The following is a 12,102-nucleotide window of genomic DNA, read 5'->3' as shown; positions in this document are numbered from 1 at the left end:
ATATATAAATAATATATATAATTTTTAATTATTTTTTTAAGTCCACTGAGTAGCTCCCAGATAAGCCAGCAAAGTTACAGCAAATTAAGTTATAGCCCTTGCCAATTCTTTTGCCGGGGAGAAAGACAACTAAAAGAGTAGGGTTAGTATGATGTACAATGCACCAGAAAGCAAAATAAGTATACGGTATGTCTGATTTGGGATTATTGGGTTTCTTTTTCCCCCTCCAGTTTTTAAAAATGTATACATTAGCCTGATCAAGATTTTACTAGGAATATTGTTTAATTAATACAAAGAAGGAAAGCACTATTTCACAGTATTTCTTAGTGTATTTTCATTTGCTGTTCTACTTGTCATAAATCAAAGTAAAAATTAAAAGCATATGAAATAACATTGAGTAGCTACTCAGATCTGAACTCATGAATACCCATACCCATTATCTACTGATTATTTTATCAGCTCTATTCTGTTAATTGAAACATCTATGAGTTATTCATATTGCTACAGATATATAAAAAAATTTCAAGAAACAATTTTGTATTCAAAACTATAAGCCTCTCAGAGGAACCGTTCACTATCCTTTCCATCCTTTCTCTTCATCTCATTAATCAGAAACAACTTCCTGCAATATCAAGACAGGAACTAAACTTCAAAAGAAGATCAAAATTTATAATGTTTTCAAAGAACACATTAAACAAAATTACATGGGTTTCTGTAAGAAAAAACAACGAAAGGATCAAGCTCACCATTTATTTCCAACAACATATAACCATATGGTGAATGAAAGGGAACCACTGTTCATTGCACGCAGCCATTCATTTCATATTAATTATATGGTATTAAATAATGACATTTATAAGGGAAAAAGGGCATTATTTTGTGCAACTGAGTTTACAGTTTATTTTAGAAGTGCCACAGTAAATCTAATTATGATATTGTAATGTCATAAAAGCAGCATGTCAACTGATAAATATTAATATGTTGACTTAGAACCATCTAATCCAAATGGATAATCTAATTGTTCCTTGTTTTTTGACAGGCAGGCAACAATCCTGGGAATGAATACTGCTGAATAATTTCTTGTATCCTCCCAGTTCTTTCCACCTCATAGCCGCCTTCTCTCTACTGAAACCCCCTACATTAACTCTTCTATATTACTCATTGAAGCAAAATTAGAGAGGATAACTATCCACGTGGGGGGAAAAAATACAAAATTTCTGAGATATTGCAAGTTGAAGATTCCAAGATGAAGAACCACTTTAAGTAGTTTAAAAACATTTAGAGTCCTTCCTGCCCCTATGTATACAATCAATCCATATATAGAACACTACTAATCATGATGTGAGAAAATATGACATGAAGAGTATGAAGAATAGAAGGAAAAGACAATAACTTTGGGTTGTAATATCAAAGAGCAGGTGCTCAAAGCATGAAGTTTGAAAAGAAAAATAATCTTCAAAAGATGTCCAAATTACTGTCCATAAACTTTACAGGTCTCTTTTTGCTTTAAAAAGGTTTAACTTGCTAAGTTCTCTGTTGAAATACATCCTACTTTTTCAGACTATTTCTTCAATTTGCCAAATTTGATTTCATTTTTCATGGTGTTTTCCAGAATGTTTTAACCCTTCCTAGCTTGATATTACCTGGGTCTGTAACACACATCCATCATTCAGAACACTGATGAAAGTCTCAAACACAACAGATCCCTACCAGCTCATATTAGAAATCTTTCCAATTTCACTGTGAATCATGGATAATTACACTTCACTTTGACATAGTCTTCCAATCAGATTGGCATCCATACAGTAGCAATTTCATCTCATATGCTTCCCACCAGGTTGCTAACTAAAATCTGAGACAACAGAAAAAGTTTTCCTAATGTAAAAATGTTACTGTTTCTTTTATGCATAAAGCCTGCTTGAAGACTGACTTGCTTGACATTATTCTTATCAAGTCCATAATGAGTGTTAGTCTTATTTTTCCCTGTACGTCCCATGTATTTTAGTTAAGGATGTTTTAAAAATAAGATCATTACAGTTTAAAAATCATTTTCTTTGATAATTCTCAATATTTTTCCAGAAATCTCAATTAAAATAGTAAACTTAGAATTTGCTTATTTCTCTCTTCCTTTCCCCCCCCCCCCCCCCCCAGTTTGCTGTCTGCTGGGAGTTCCCAAAGTTGGCTATAGGACTGTTTCATCACACACAGGCAATCTGAAAGCAGTTTTAAGTGTTTAAATAAGAAAAATCTCAGTTTAAGAAAGCAAGTTTCATAAGCCAGTAATCTTCAGACACACAGAGAGCTATCAATTTTTAGTATAGATGTAATAGATCCCACCCCGATTTTTACCTTTAAAATTATAAATTTTCAATAACTATAATTGGAATTAGGTGTTTGAAAGAATAAGACTGAGAAACCAGCTGAAATATTCAGCTTGGACTTCCAAAGCCATTCTTTCAGAAAGACTCCTCTCCAAACACTCATAAGAAAACTAAGCAAAAATTACCTAAGAGGAATGGTCCTTTCACACATAAACATTTGATTACAAGAGAGGAAACCATAGAAACACATGGTCAAGTCATAAAACCAACAGAAGGTCCCTGTGGAGTTTTGCTGGAACCTGTGGCTGGGTTCTGTGCGGTCTTCATACAACCTAGGCAACCCAGAGAACAGGGTGAACAGTAAGATGACTGATTTTCCTCATGATATTAGGTAACTCAGGGCAGTGAAGACGAGAGCCAAAAGCAAATAAGGATTTTATAAGGTAGGTGAGGGCTAGCAGATGAAATTCAAGGGAGATTATGTGAAGTTATGGACAAGTGAATATAACCCTACCTTCGGGCATAACAAGCCAGGATCTAAACTGATTACAAGTACTCATGAGATTCTTCAGCTATGATAAATGTTTCCATTAAAATAATAACTCAGTACTCAGTAGCAGTAAAGAAAAAGTTAATCCAAAGCTAGAAAGAGCTACTTGAATGTTGGGAATTGTTGGGAGACAATAAAAGGGCAAACACTGTAATGCCAATGCATAACCCATTTTACAGCTGTATTATGAAAAACATGAATTGTTTCGGTCTCCCCACCTCAAAAAAAAAAAAAAAAAGTGATAGATCTGAGAAAGACTTAGAAAAGAATTAAAGAAATGTCACAGTTTCATGAAAGGAACTATCACATGTGCTGAAATTCTCCTGTCTGGAAAAGAGATGATGGAGGGATGTGAGGATGGTGTCTAACCAAATTATAGGTGGCATCAAGTCCAGCACCAAGCATCAATTCTTCAACATTTCTTCCAGTACAAGGAACAGGAAACCAAAGCAAAAGCCACCAAAGCCAGGCAAAAACCAAATGAAAAGCAGTGGTTCTTCACATGACAGGATAAACTGAGGGATTCACTATTATGAGAGGCTGTGGTCACTAGAATTTTACACAGGTCCAAAATCAGCTGTCTTAATTCAAAGAAAAGTCCACTGACAGTTATTAATCACACAGAAATGTAGCTGGATCATAAAGAATTAGTGGAGATATTACTGTATACTAGATTTATTCCATGAAATTTTGGACACTGTTAGCAATGGAATATTGGGCTACCCAATATTTCTGTTATTTTATTGTACAGTAAGGATTCATGATAAATACATAGATAAGTTAAAATACATTCTCTTTGTCTTCTGTTAGATGCACACTTACAAGAAAATAAGAGCACTTGTTAAAAATAAAAAGATACAACATTCTATGAAATGAATGAATGAATAGGAGCACTCAGAACAGTTACTCATTTACTTTCCCCTCAAGATGAAGAAATAGCTTTTGGGAAGAAAAAAGAACAAAAAACAAAAAACAAATACACACACCCCAAACACATAACTAATTTGACAGGTGACAAAGTCTCTAAGTACCCAATTCAGATTCCAAATGCTAATACAAGGCACTGATGTGACATTTCTGTAAGAAAGGTTAGCAAAACCAGTGTGTATTAGAACATTCCTCCTGCTACTGCTATTCCTACTGTCTAACCACAAAGCTTTTGAATGGCAGAACCTTCACCAGACTGTTTCTGATAATACTGATTCTGACAAAAGGTGCATCCTAGTGCACCTACTCTGAATAAATAGTAAGTATTACTGCTGTCAGTTATACAAGAAAATTATAAATGATTTCACTACACTGAATTCTGGATGAAGACCCAGTCAGTTTCCCACTAAAGCAGCTGATATCAAGCTTGTTAGTCCCATAGCTATTTAGGTTCATGTCATGCCTAAGAGGCAGGAAGTTTGTTGAGAAACACTGAGGATCACAAACTCGGAAGTAAACTAGAAATTGCAGTTGTTGCTGCCTGCTAAAGAAGTTTAGATTGGGAATCTGGAAGTGAGAGAAACACAGGATTGTGTTTTTGTCTGGGGAAAGTTAACAGATGGTCTAAAAGGAGCAGCTTTAAAATATGATCGGCAGCCAGAAAGTGTGTGGAAACAGCAATGGGGGGGGGGGGAAGGTGTTCATCTATTCTGTGCCACTGTTTTGTATAGCTTTGTGTAATAGCGTAGTCTCAAAGCTTGACCTTATAGTTTTATTCATCCAGATTACAATACCTTTATATTTTTATAACTTACTGAAAAGACTGTTATGTTGCGAATAAAAGTATTTGAAATTCATATTTGCAAGATGCTCTTTTTCTAAGACATAGGTCTCAAACATTGCTGAAAACATAACTTCGACTTCATTCTGTAACAAGAATTAGAAGGTTGCACATAGGGATTTAATATCATATCTTCTTTTAACTTTAAAAGAGAGCTAAATCCCTACACAGCTCATAAATATATGCCTCTGGATGTTTATTTATGCTCTTGCAGAGGTGGCTCATTTACCTCTTCAGAAAAGGTTGCTAGGTATAGTAAGACTTGCAAGAAAAAAAAAGCAGCACTAGACAGTCTCAAAAGTTAGAAAAAGGGTAGTGACAAAAAAACATTCTCTTTAGCCATGTGAAAGAATGTTGCATGAAGGAAATTATAACTTGCATTCAATTCTTATTAATGTTCTTTCCTACTGTTTAGCAGTCAGAGGCAGATAGACCAAGACGTACCATTCTTCTTGTAAATGACAAACTTATTCCAGCACACAATACAGTACCATAAGCAAAACATGAAGTACTTCACTGTAAATCAACAGGAAAACTTTCAGAATTACTTACCTGATTTTCTTCATGAGAAACTCTCATTTGTTCTTTAAGAACTGACATTCTGGCTGCTTCTTCTTTCCTCAGTACTCTTTCTTTCTTCAGCTCAGGACTCCAGAAAGTTTTGATGCTATTCATGGAGGATCCCAGCTTGCTGTCCTTAATGTCTAGTTCTTTTCTGAGAAGATCATTCTCTCTCTGTAGTTCCTTAAGCTGAGCCTGCAAGTCTAACATGGTACTATCCCTAACCTGTCTCAGCATAGAAGGAACCTGATGGTGGTGATGGTGTGAAGATGTGGTCAGACCTCCATGCTGATCAGTATAAGAAAGGACATCGGTGTGTGAAAGTCCAGCTGAAGCAATATTAGGACTGCTCCCCATAGCTGTGACTCGACCACCATACATAGCTCGATTTGTAGCCCTTCCAAGAGTCATTGTGCCCTTTGGGAAAGTAGTAGAAGCTACACCTTCATGGTCACTCAGATACATTGGTCCAGATGTTGCATAGGCTGCATTAAGGGACTGGATGTTCTCCATTGATAATGTCTTACCTGTTCCTCCTCCTCCTCCACTATTTGTTCGCCTATGGCCCAGGCGAGGGGATCTTGGCAAACGAGGAGACCTGGAGGGACTTCCTTCTAAGTTGCTGATTGTTCTTGCACTTCCATACATTTTTCTTCTACTTTGAGGTACTATTTAGTAAGAAATTAGTAACACTAAAGTTGAATATTAAATTTATAATTCCAGCTAGAAATGTTGGCAGTTTCACTGCATTCTTCCAGTAGACAAAAATCTGTTGTTCCTCCAAAGTGAGAGACCTGAAAAGAGATATTATGAAGTCAAGTAAATTTGCATCTTGTAAACTTATTTTCCAAGTAATCAGCATATATCAGAAAATAACCCTCTTCCTACAATAATTACTTTGACATAGAATATACATTTTGTATTTAAGATGAATTCAGAAAAGAAAGCTGTTCATTTCATTCTTGCTAGAAAATATCTTTACTTAGTTTAATTAGCTTTATGTTGCAATAAACATGGGCCCAAAATCATATCTTACCTGATATGTTAATGGACTGAAATGACTAGGTGGCAAACAGATCCTGTTAACATTAAGAACAGCCCAGAATAAGATATTACATTTTCAAAAGACAGTATAGAAGTAGCAATTCAGTACTTTTTTATATATTAATATATAGCATTAAATTAACACAGACTAAGGAAATAGGCAGAGATTTTAATTTTTGTTTGGATTAACAAAGATGGGGTTTTTATAGGAAAAAAGATGAAGAAAGCTTGTTTCAAATTGTTCAGCTGTAACCAGCAAAAGACATAGTTTAGTAAGAAAAATTAACAATAAAACTAATCTGAGCGAATGTTTCCTTCTAAACAATTATAATGTATTACAACACAGTATTATTTGTTCAGTGAAGTACTAACTTGCTAATAGTTGTTGTTAATAAGCTTCTCAGGAAAAGTCTGCATCATAATAATCTAGGATTTCATTTAGAAAATGAGTGCTCATGAGATACAATTTTAATTTCTTTCTTTTTTACCTAGGGGTATCATATTATTACTTTGATATAACTGTGCTTGTAATTTATCTAACCAAACAGATAGACGTGGACCAATGCTCAGTTTTCAAATTCTTCAATACTACCACTATACATTCAGCATGTTTCAAGTAAGTTTAACTTTACATAGCATAAACATACAAATAGGGCTTTAGGATTAGGCAGGCCCAATGATTTTATTTTAACAAATCCGAACATTTCAATAAATGTGTGGTAGTACTTAAATTGATGGTCATCAACCAGATTTGGTACCATTTACTTCAAACATAGCTAGAAAAAGAACAAAAGTTGGATTCAGTCAAATCCACTAATCTTTAACTGTATCCTCAAGGCATCCTCATTATCTATAGATACGTTATTTCCCAGAGCTGCAAAACATCTGCTCTACATTTGCTGTAAAGAACACGTTGATGCAAGAGCAGGCAGAAGGATGATTTGATGCCATTTATCAATAAGCTCTAGCATATTAAAGCCTCACCAATGATACTAGTATAAAACACCATGGATATCAATGATGTCAGCAAACAAGAAGCATGCCACGTTCTCCACTGACTCCTCGTTTTCCCTCCACAATCATACATCACATGGCTCTCATTAATTCTAAGAATTGCTTGGTATATGCTACGTTTTCATCAAGTTTTAACAGCCAACATAGTCTAAAGCATTTTTGTTTCATTTTAATTACCATTATGCGACTGAATTAAATGACATGTTTCAACTACTTTTAATCAACAGTGGCCATTCTCGTGAATTTTCACCTCTTTCCCAAGAGGTCACAAAAGTATTGTGTCAAGAATCACATGGCGGCATGGCACTACACCAAAATGTTGATGACAATGCCACTATGGCTGCTGGGCAAAAATATGAGTGTGGTATTTATTCAGCATTGATAATTTGGAAACATTGAACTCTTTGTACTGCACCCAGGCTGCTCCATTAAAAGTATTTGATTTCAACGCAAACATTGCCCCTGGCAAAATGTATCAAACAAGCTAACATAACATCGCTCCATACAAACTGTATTAACAAGACCAGTAATCCTATCATAAAACATTACCTACTTTTTGCCATGTAAAAAATATTTTGGCTATGCATAAAGCAAAGGCAGGGGTACCTACTTCAATGAGAAAATGTAGTTTTTAACTATGTAGGAAGACATAGATACAAAATTATACTCTAGCAACTCTTTTCTACTGCAGGATCATGTAACTGGAGGCAAAAGCCTGATCCAACTTCTTGAGCCATGAAAGCCTCTTAAAGCTCCCAGAATTCAGCCCCAAGGGGCATAGATTCCTTTAAAGGAACCAGATGCAACTTGCTGATTTGCACTTTTGAATTCTGACATTTTATGAGTATCCAGATCTACCCCCATTTTCAGTTGTCACCCAGCATTCAAGAGATGACCCATAGCTTGTTCCACAAAAAAATGGAGCAACATTTCTGGCATCTCAACTTCAATACATTGATCAAATTGTATCTCATCATGGCGACTCCGGGCAATGCAATTATTTATCCTAATTCTCAAGTGCCAGCCATCCTCTGGGCAAATAACATCACTTGTAATACACTCTGAGGACTCGATCCTTGTAAATTTCTAGTTTCCTGAGAAAGTTCCATAGTTCCTTCAAAAAGGGTCTCAGATGAGATCAGACATGAAGATTATTTTCCTTCCACTGAGCAAAAGCAACTGTCTTCCAAATGGATACAAAATCTGGCCTGGTGAAAAGCCAAGATTGCTAACAATGTGTCAATGTAAATTTAAACTGGATACAAGCACATATTTTTAGATAAAGCAGACATCATACATGGCCAGGTAGTGGAGGTTGGCACAGATTTGTTGATCCTCAAAAACATGGGTACAGGATACCCTTATATCAGTACTGGTTTTACTTTCCTTTGCCACAGTCTGATAAACAAGTCTCTTCCTTTGAGTCACTTAATATGCTACCAAGCCTTTTCTTTATGCCTCTGATGGGTATTTTTAGTACTTGTTTTGCCTTTTAGAATTTATTAGTTACGATCTATCTTCTTTTCTCTACTTGCTAAGTTTTGAGAAGTCCTCTTCTCAAAGCAAGTAACACTTTAATCTTGATTAACACTCCAATCCTTACCAATGAGCGCTACTGAAAAAGGGAATCATCATTCCTCATCCAAAGGGACACTAACTTTTCCATGGACTTCTTTATTTTTATAGTCATCTTCACATATTGATTTAACATTGTAATTTTTATAAGCCTGTGAAAATTCTGAAAGCAACAGGAAAAGAGAATTAAAACAACAAAGAAGTGTTATCACAACCACAGCATTTCAATTATTATTTTTAATTTTCCCCTAAAAGTATTCTAATCAAGATGGAGACCTCTACATAGAAAATGCAAGCAAACTGACAATATGCATGGTTTCCTTTCTTTCATGGGCTACTAAAGATAGCTCACAGACCAAAACCTGAAAATCCTGATGCAAGACTTTCTTACAGTTTATCTGTTTTCATTTGCAATTCATTACCTTCTACAACCTCAATTACACACACTGGCTTTCCTGCCAACACCGAAAAAAAAAACAAAAAAAAACCCAAGAAAAAACACACTTGAGCCTTCCTTTATGGCTCTGAATAATCTCAGGCACAGTAGAAGCCACATACTATTGCTTTATGGAAGAGAGGAAAACGGCACCTACATCATTTTCTACTTTTCACTGCTTTTACACAGATCCTTCCTAACTTCAGGAAGATTTACTTGAGTGTCTCAACATATCAGGAATTGGAGGCTTGAAGAAACAGTATCAGCCTCAGGGCCTCAACCACTGTCACATATCATCTACTGCCTGTAAAAAAAAAAAAAGAGGAGATCCATTCTCCAGTCTTCACGTACAACCTGCTGGCACACAGCCATTCTAGTTGAACTTAGAATGGGCAGGTGAGATATAGATGATTCTATCTTAAAAACTAAATTGATTTTATATTGCTATTTCAATTATTGGGGGAGTGGTGTGGAAATTATTACTCTAAGGCAATAATTTCTCACCCAATATTTCAAGGATTGTTTTGCTGAACTGAAGCATAACCTTTATGCATCATAGTGCAAGGGGCAGAGATAAATGGAAGCCAAGTGGAAACATAAGAATCTCATCTATTATGGGTAGGATGGGAGAGCTGTACAGACAAGAACAAATGTACCCACAACTAAAGGGACCAAGCCTCCCTCTTGATAGAAGCCCAGAAGCTGTAAACATTGCAGTTGCAAGCACAAAGGAGCTCAAATACATCTCATGAAGCCTATATCCCCCTAAAAACTTCCAAGGCAAAAAGTCACCCAGATTCATGCAGGCTAGCTTGGGGAAAACTGCCAACCCGCTTCCTGCATTTTCCCCACAAAAGGTTGTTTAGAGTTTTAAAACCCAAATCCAGAAAATACTAGAAAGAACAGATGCTCATCTACTTGACTCATTATTTTCCTACTTTAAAAAATACTTTTTAATGCCCATGATATACGACTTAAAAATTAACCATTATAATTGTAACTTTAATATTTCACCTTGGAAACAAAACTATATAAAAGGATCCAGAAAATTAAGCACGCATTCTCAGTGGGAGGGAGGGCAGAGGCCAGACACACCACACACATCCCTCCATGTTCTCATCAGCCTTGAAAATCCCAGCAAATAAGAAATAGCCTATTCCATGCTAAATTACCTCCTGCTGGCTGTTCCAACTTAGGTTAGAACCATTTTCCACATTTCTGCCTCATCTCTGCCTCATCTCATCACCTGTATTCTGCAGACATCATTCATCTTATCCACATCACTTAAGTCTGTGACACTGTAATTTTATTTGCCTTTTAACTATTTATTTTTATGGAGACTTAAAACACAGGATTCTAACACTGCTAATAGAAGGCCTGTCTCACTCAATTTAATTTACAAATGCATTACTTCTACATATCACATAATCATAGAATCATAGAGTTGTTAGGGTTGGAAAGGACCTTAATATCATCTAGTTCCAACCCCCCTGCCATGAGCAGGGACACCTCGCACTAAACTATGTCGCCCAAGGCTCCATCCAACGTGGCCTTGAACAACGCCAGGGATGGAGCATTCACAACTTCCTTGGGCAACACCTTCCAGTGCCTCACCTGTCTTCACAGAACCCTGTCAGGTCTGGTTTTCACTGGCCACCTACTTATACAAAAAAGCATTAATTTCATTAAGCTATTTAAACTCACCAGTATCACAAAGTTTGAAGCAAGTGAGAGTTTTCTGCATTGTATCTGTCAATCTTTTCATTAAAAGAATTGCATGGAGGCACTGTAGTTTAGCTTCAGAACAGATGGGGAGGTATCTTGCCTGTTTCCTGAGCTCTTTGTATCATGATGGTTCAGAAAGAAAAAAAGAAACTAGATCTTACTAGAAAAAAGCCTGTGGTGTCTGAATAAGTTTTAATGAAATGATTAAATTCTTCCTTCATTCAGTTCAGAAGAATAGGTTGTTACATTCCATGTCTCTCCTGTAAAATGTTTGAGCCTAAGCTGCACAGCAGTTTCATATCAGTTACTCCAAAGCATTAAAAACAAGTAACAGTTTAAACTTGGCTACCAGTTCTGCACGAAGCCACAGTGCATACAGAGTTCCTGCCAGTTTCACATTGGAGGTTTCACTAACAAGCACGCAGGTGCTAGACAGCACAGTGGGGCTCATCTCACAGCAGATTTAACAATGTTACTGAGAAGAATCATCAAAGTAAACTGAAAAACACCAAGAAACAGAAAATTTTCAATAACTAGATAGAGGGCCAGAGACAAACCTTTCCTCATGAGATATTTCCATGACAGAAAACATAATAAAAGCAAATATTCAGACTATGCTCAGGAAGCACATTGACTACTAAATCTAAAGTATCATCTTAACTGTACAGAAATCATTCTTCATATTAACAGCAGCCAAGCATCTTTAGTGAAAGATAAACTGATTTGACTTCTTTCTTCTCCTGTTAATGGGGGTTTGGTTTCTGGAGTTTGTTTTTGGTTTGGCTTTTTTCCACAGACTCGGGCACCCTGTTAGTTTCATAAGGGTCAGTGTTACTGTTTCCTTGTCATCAATTGATGACCAGTATTTGAACACGAAGCTACTTTCTAACTTTCTGTCAATAGATCTTACATATTGACTCTTTGCACACCACCTTCATGAGCAGACAGAGTTGGGCCAGAACAGTCACCAAAATGGGGAGACGAGGTAAAAAGAATCCTGACCATTATGCTTAGAAAGTTCAGGCCTGATTTAGACTTTCTGTGCCTCCTCCTCAGGCCAGAATCACCTAGTCAGCAACACATTTGAGTATTAGGCAAATACTTAATT

The 12,102-nt window shown here is 36.2% G+C and overlaps 1 protein-coding gene across 1 annotated transcript; it reads right to left on the bottom strand.

Moving 5' to 3' along the window:
• Positions 1–4,613: 4,613 nt before the first annotated feature.
• Positions 4,614–5,990, bottom strand: LOC104408041 (ERC protein 2-like; the record flags this gene model as incomplete). The annotated part of the gene is made up of 2 exons (XM_010017494.1): positions 5,192–5,990; positions 4,614–4,725 (listed from the first exon to the last, which is right to left on the bottom strand). Coding segments are annotated over exons 1-2 (769 nt in total), but the record flags the coding sequence as incomplete, so codon positions are not given.
• Positions 5,991–12,102: the final 6,112 nt, after the last annotated feature.

The sequence above is a fragment of the Nestor notabilis genome, unplaced genomic scaffold (genome assembly GCF_000696875.1).
Source record: "Nestor notabilis isolate BGI_N333 unplaced genomic scaffold, ASM69687v1 scaffold30686, whole genome shotgun sequence".
Lineage (NCBI taxonomy): Eukaryota > Metazoa > Chordata > Aves > Psittaciformes > Psittacidae > Nestor > Nestor notabilis.
Note: the sequence above shows the minus strand (reverse complement) of the source record. Positions and strands in the feature narration are given on the sequence as shown.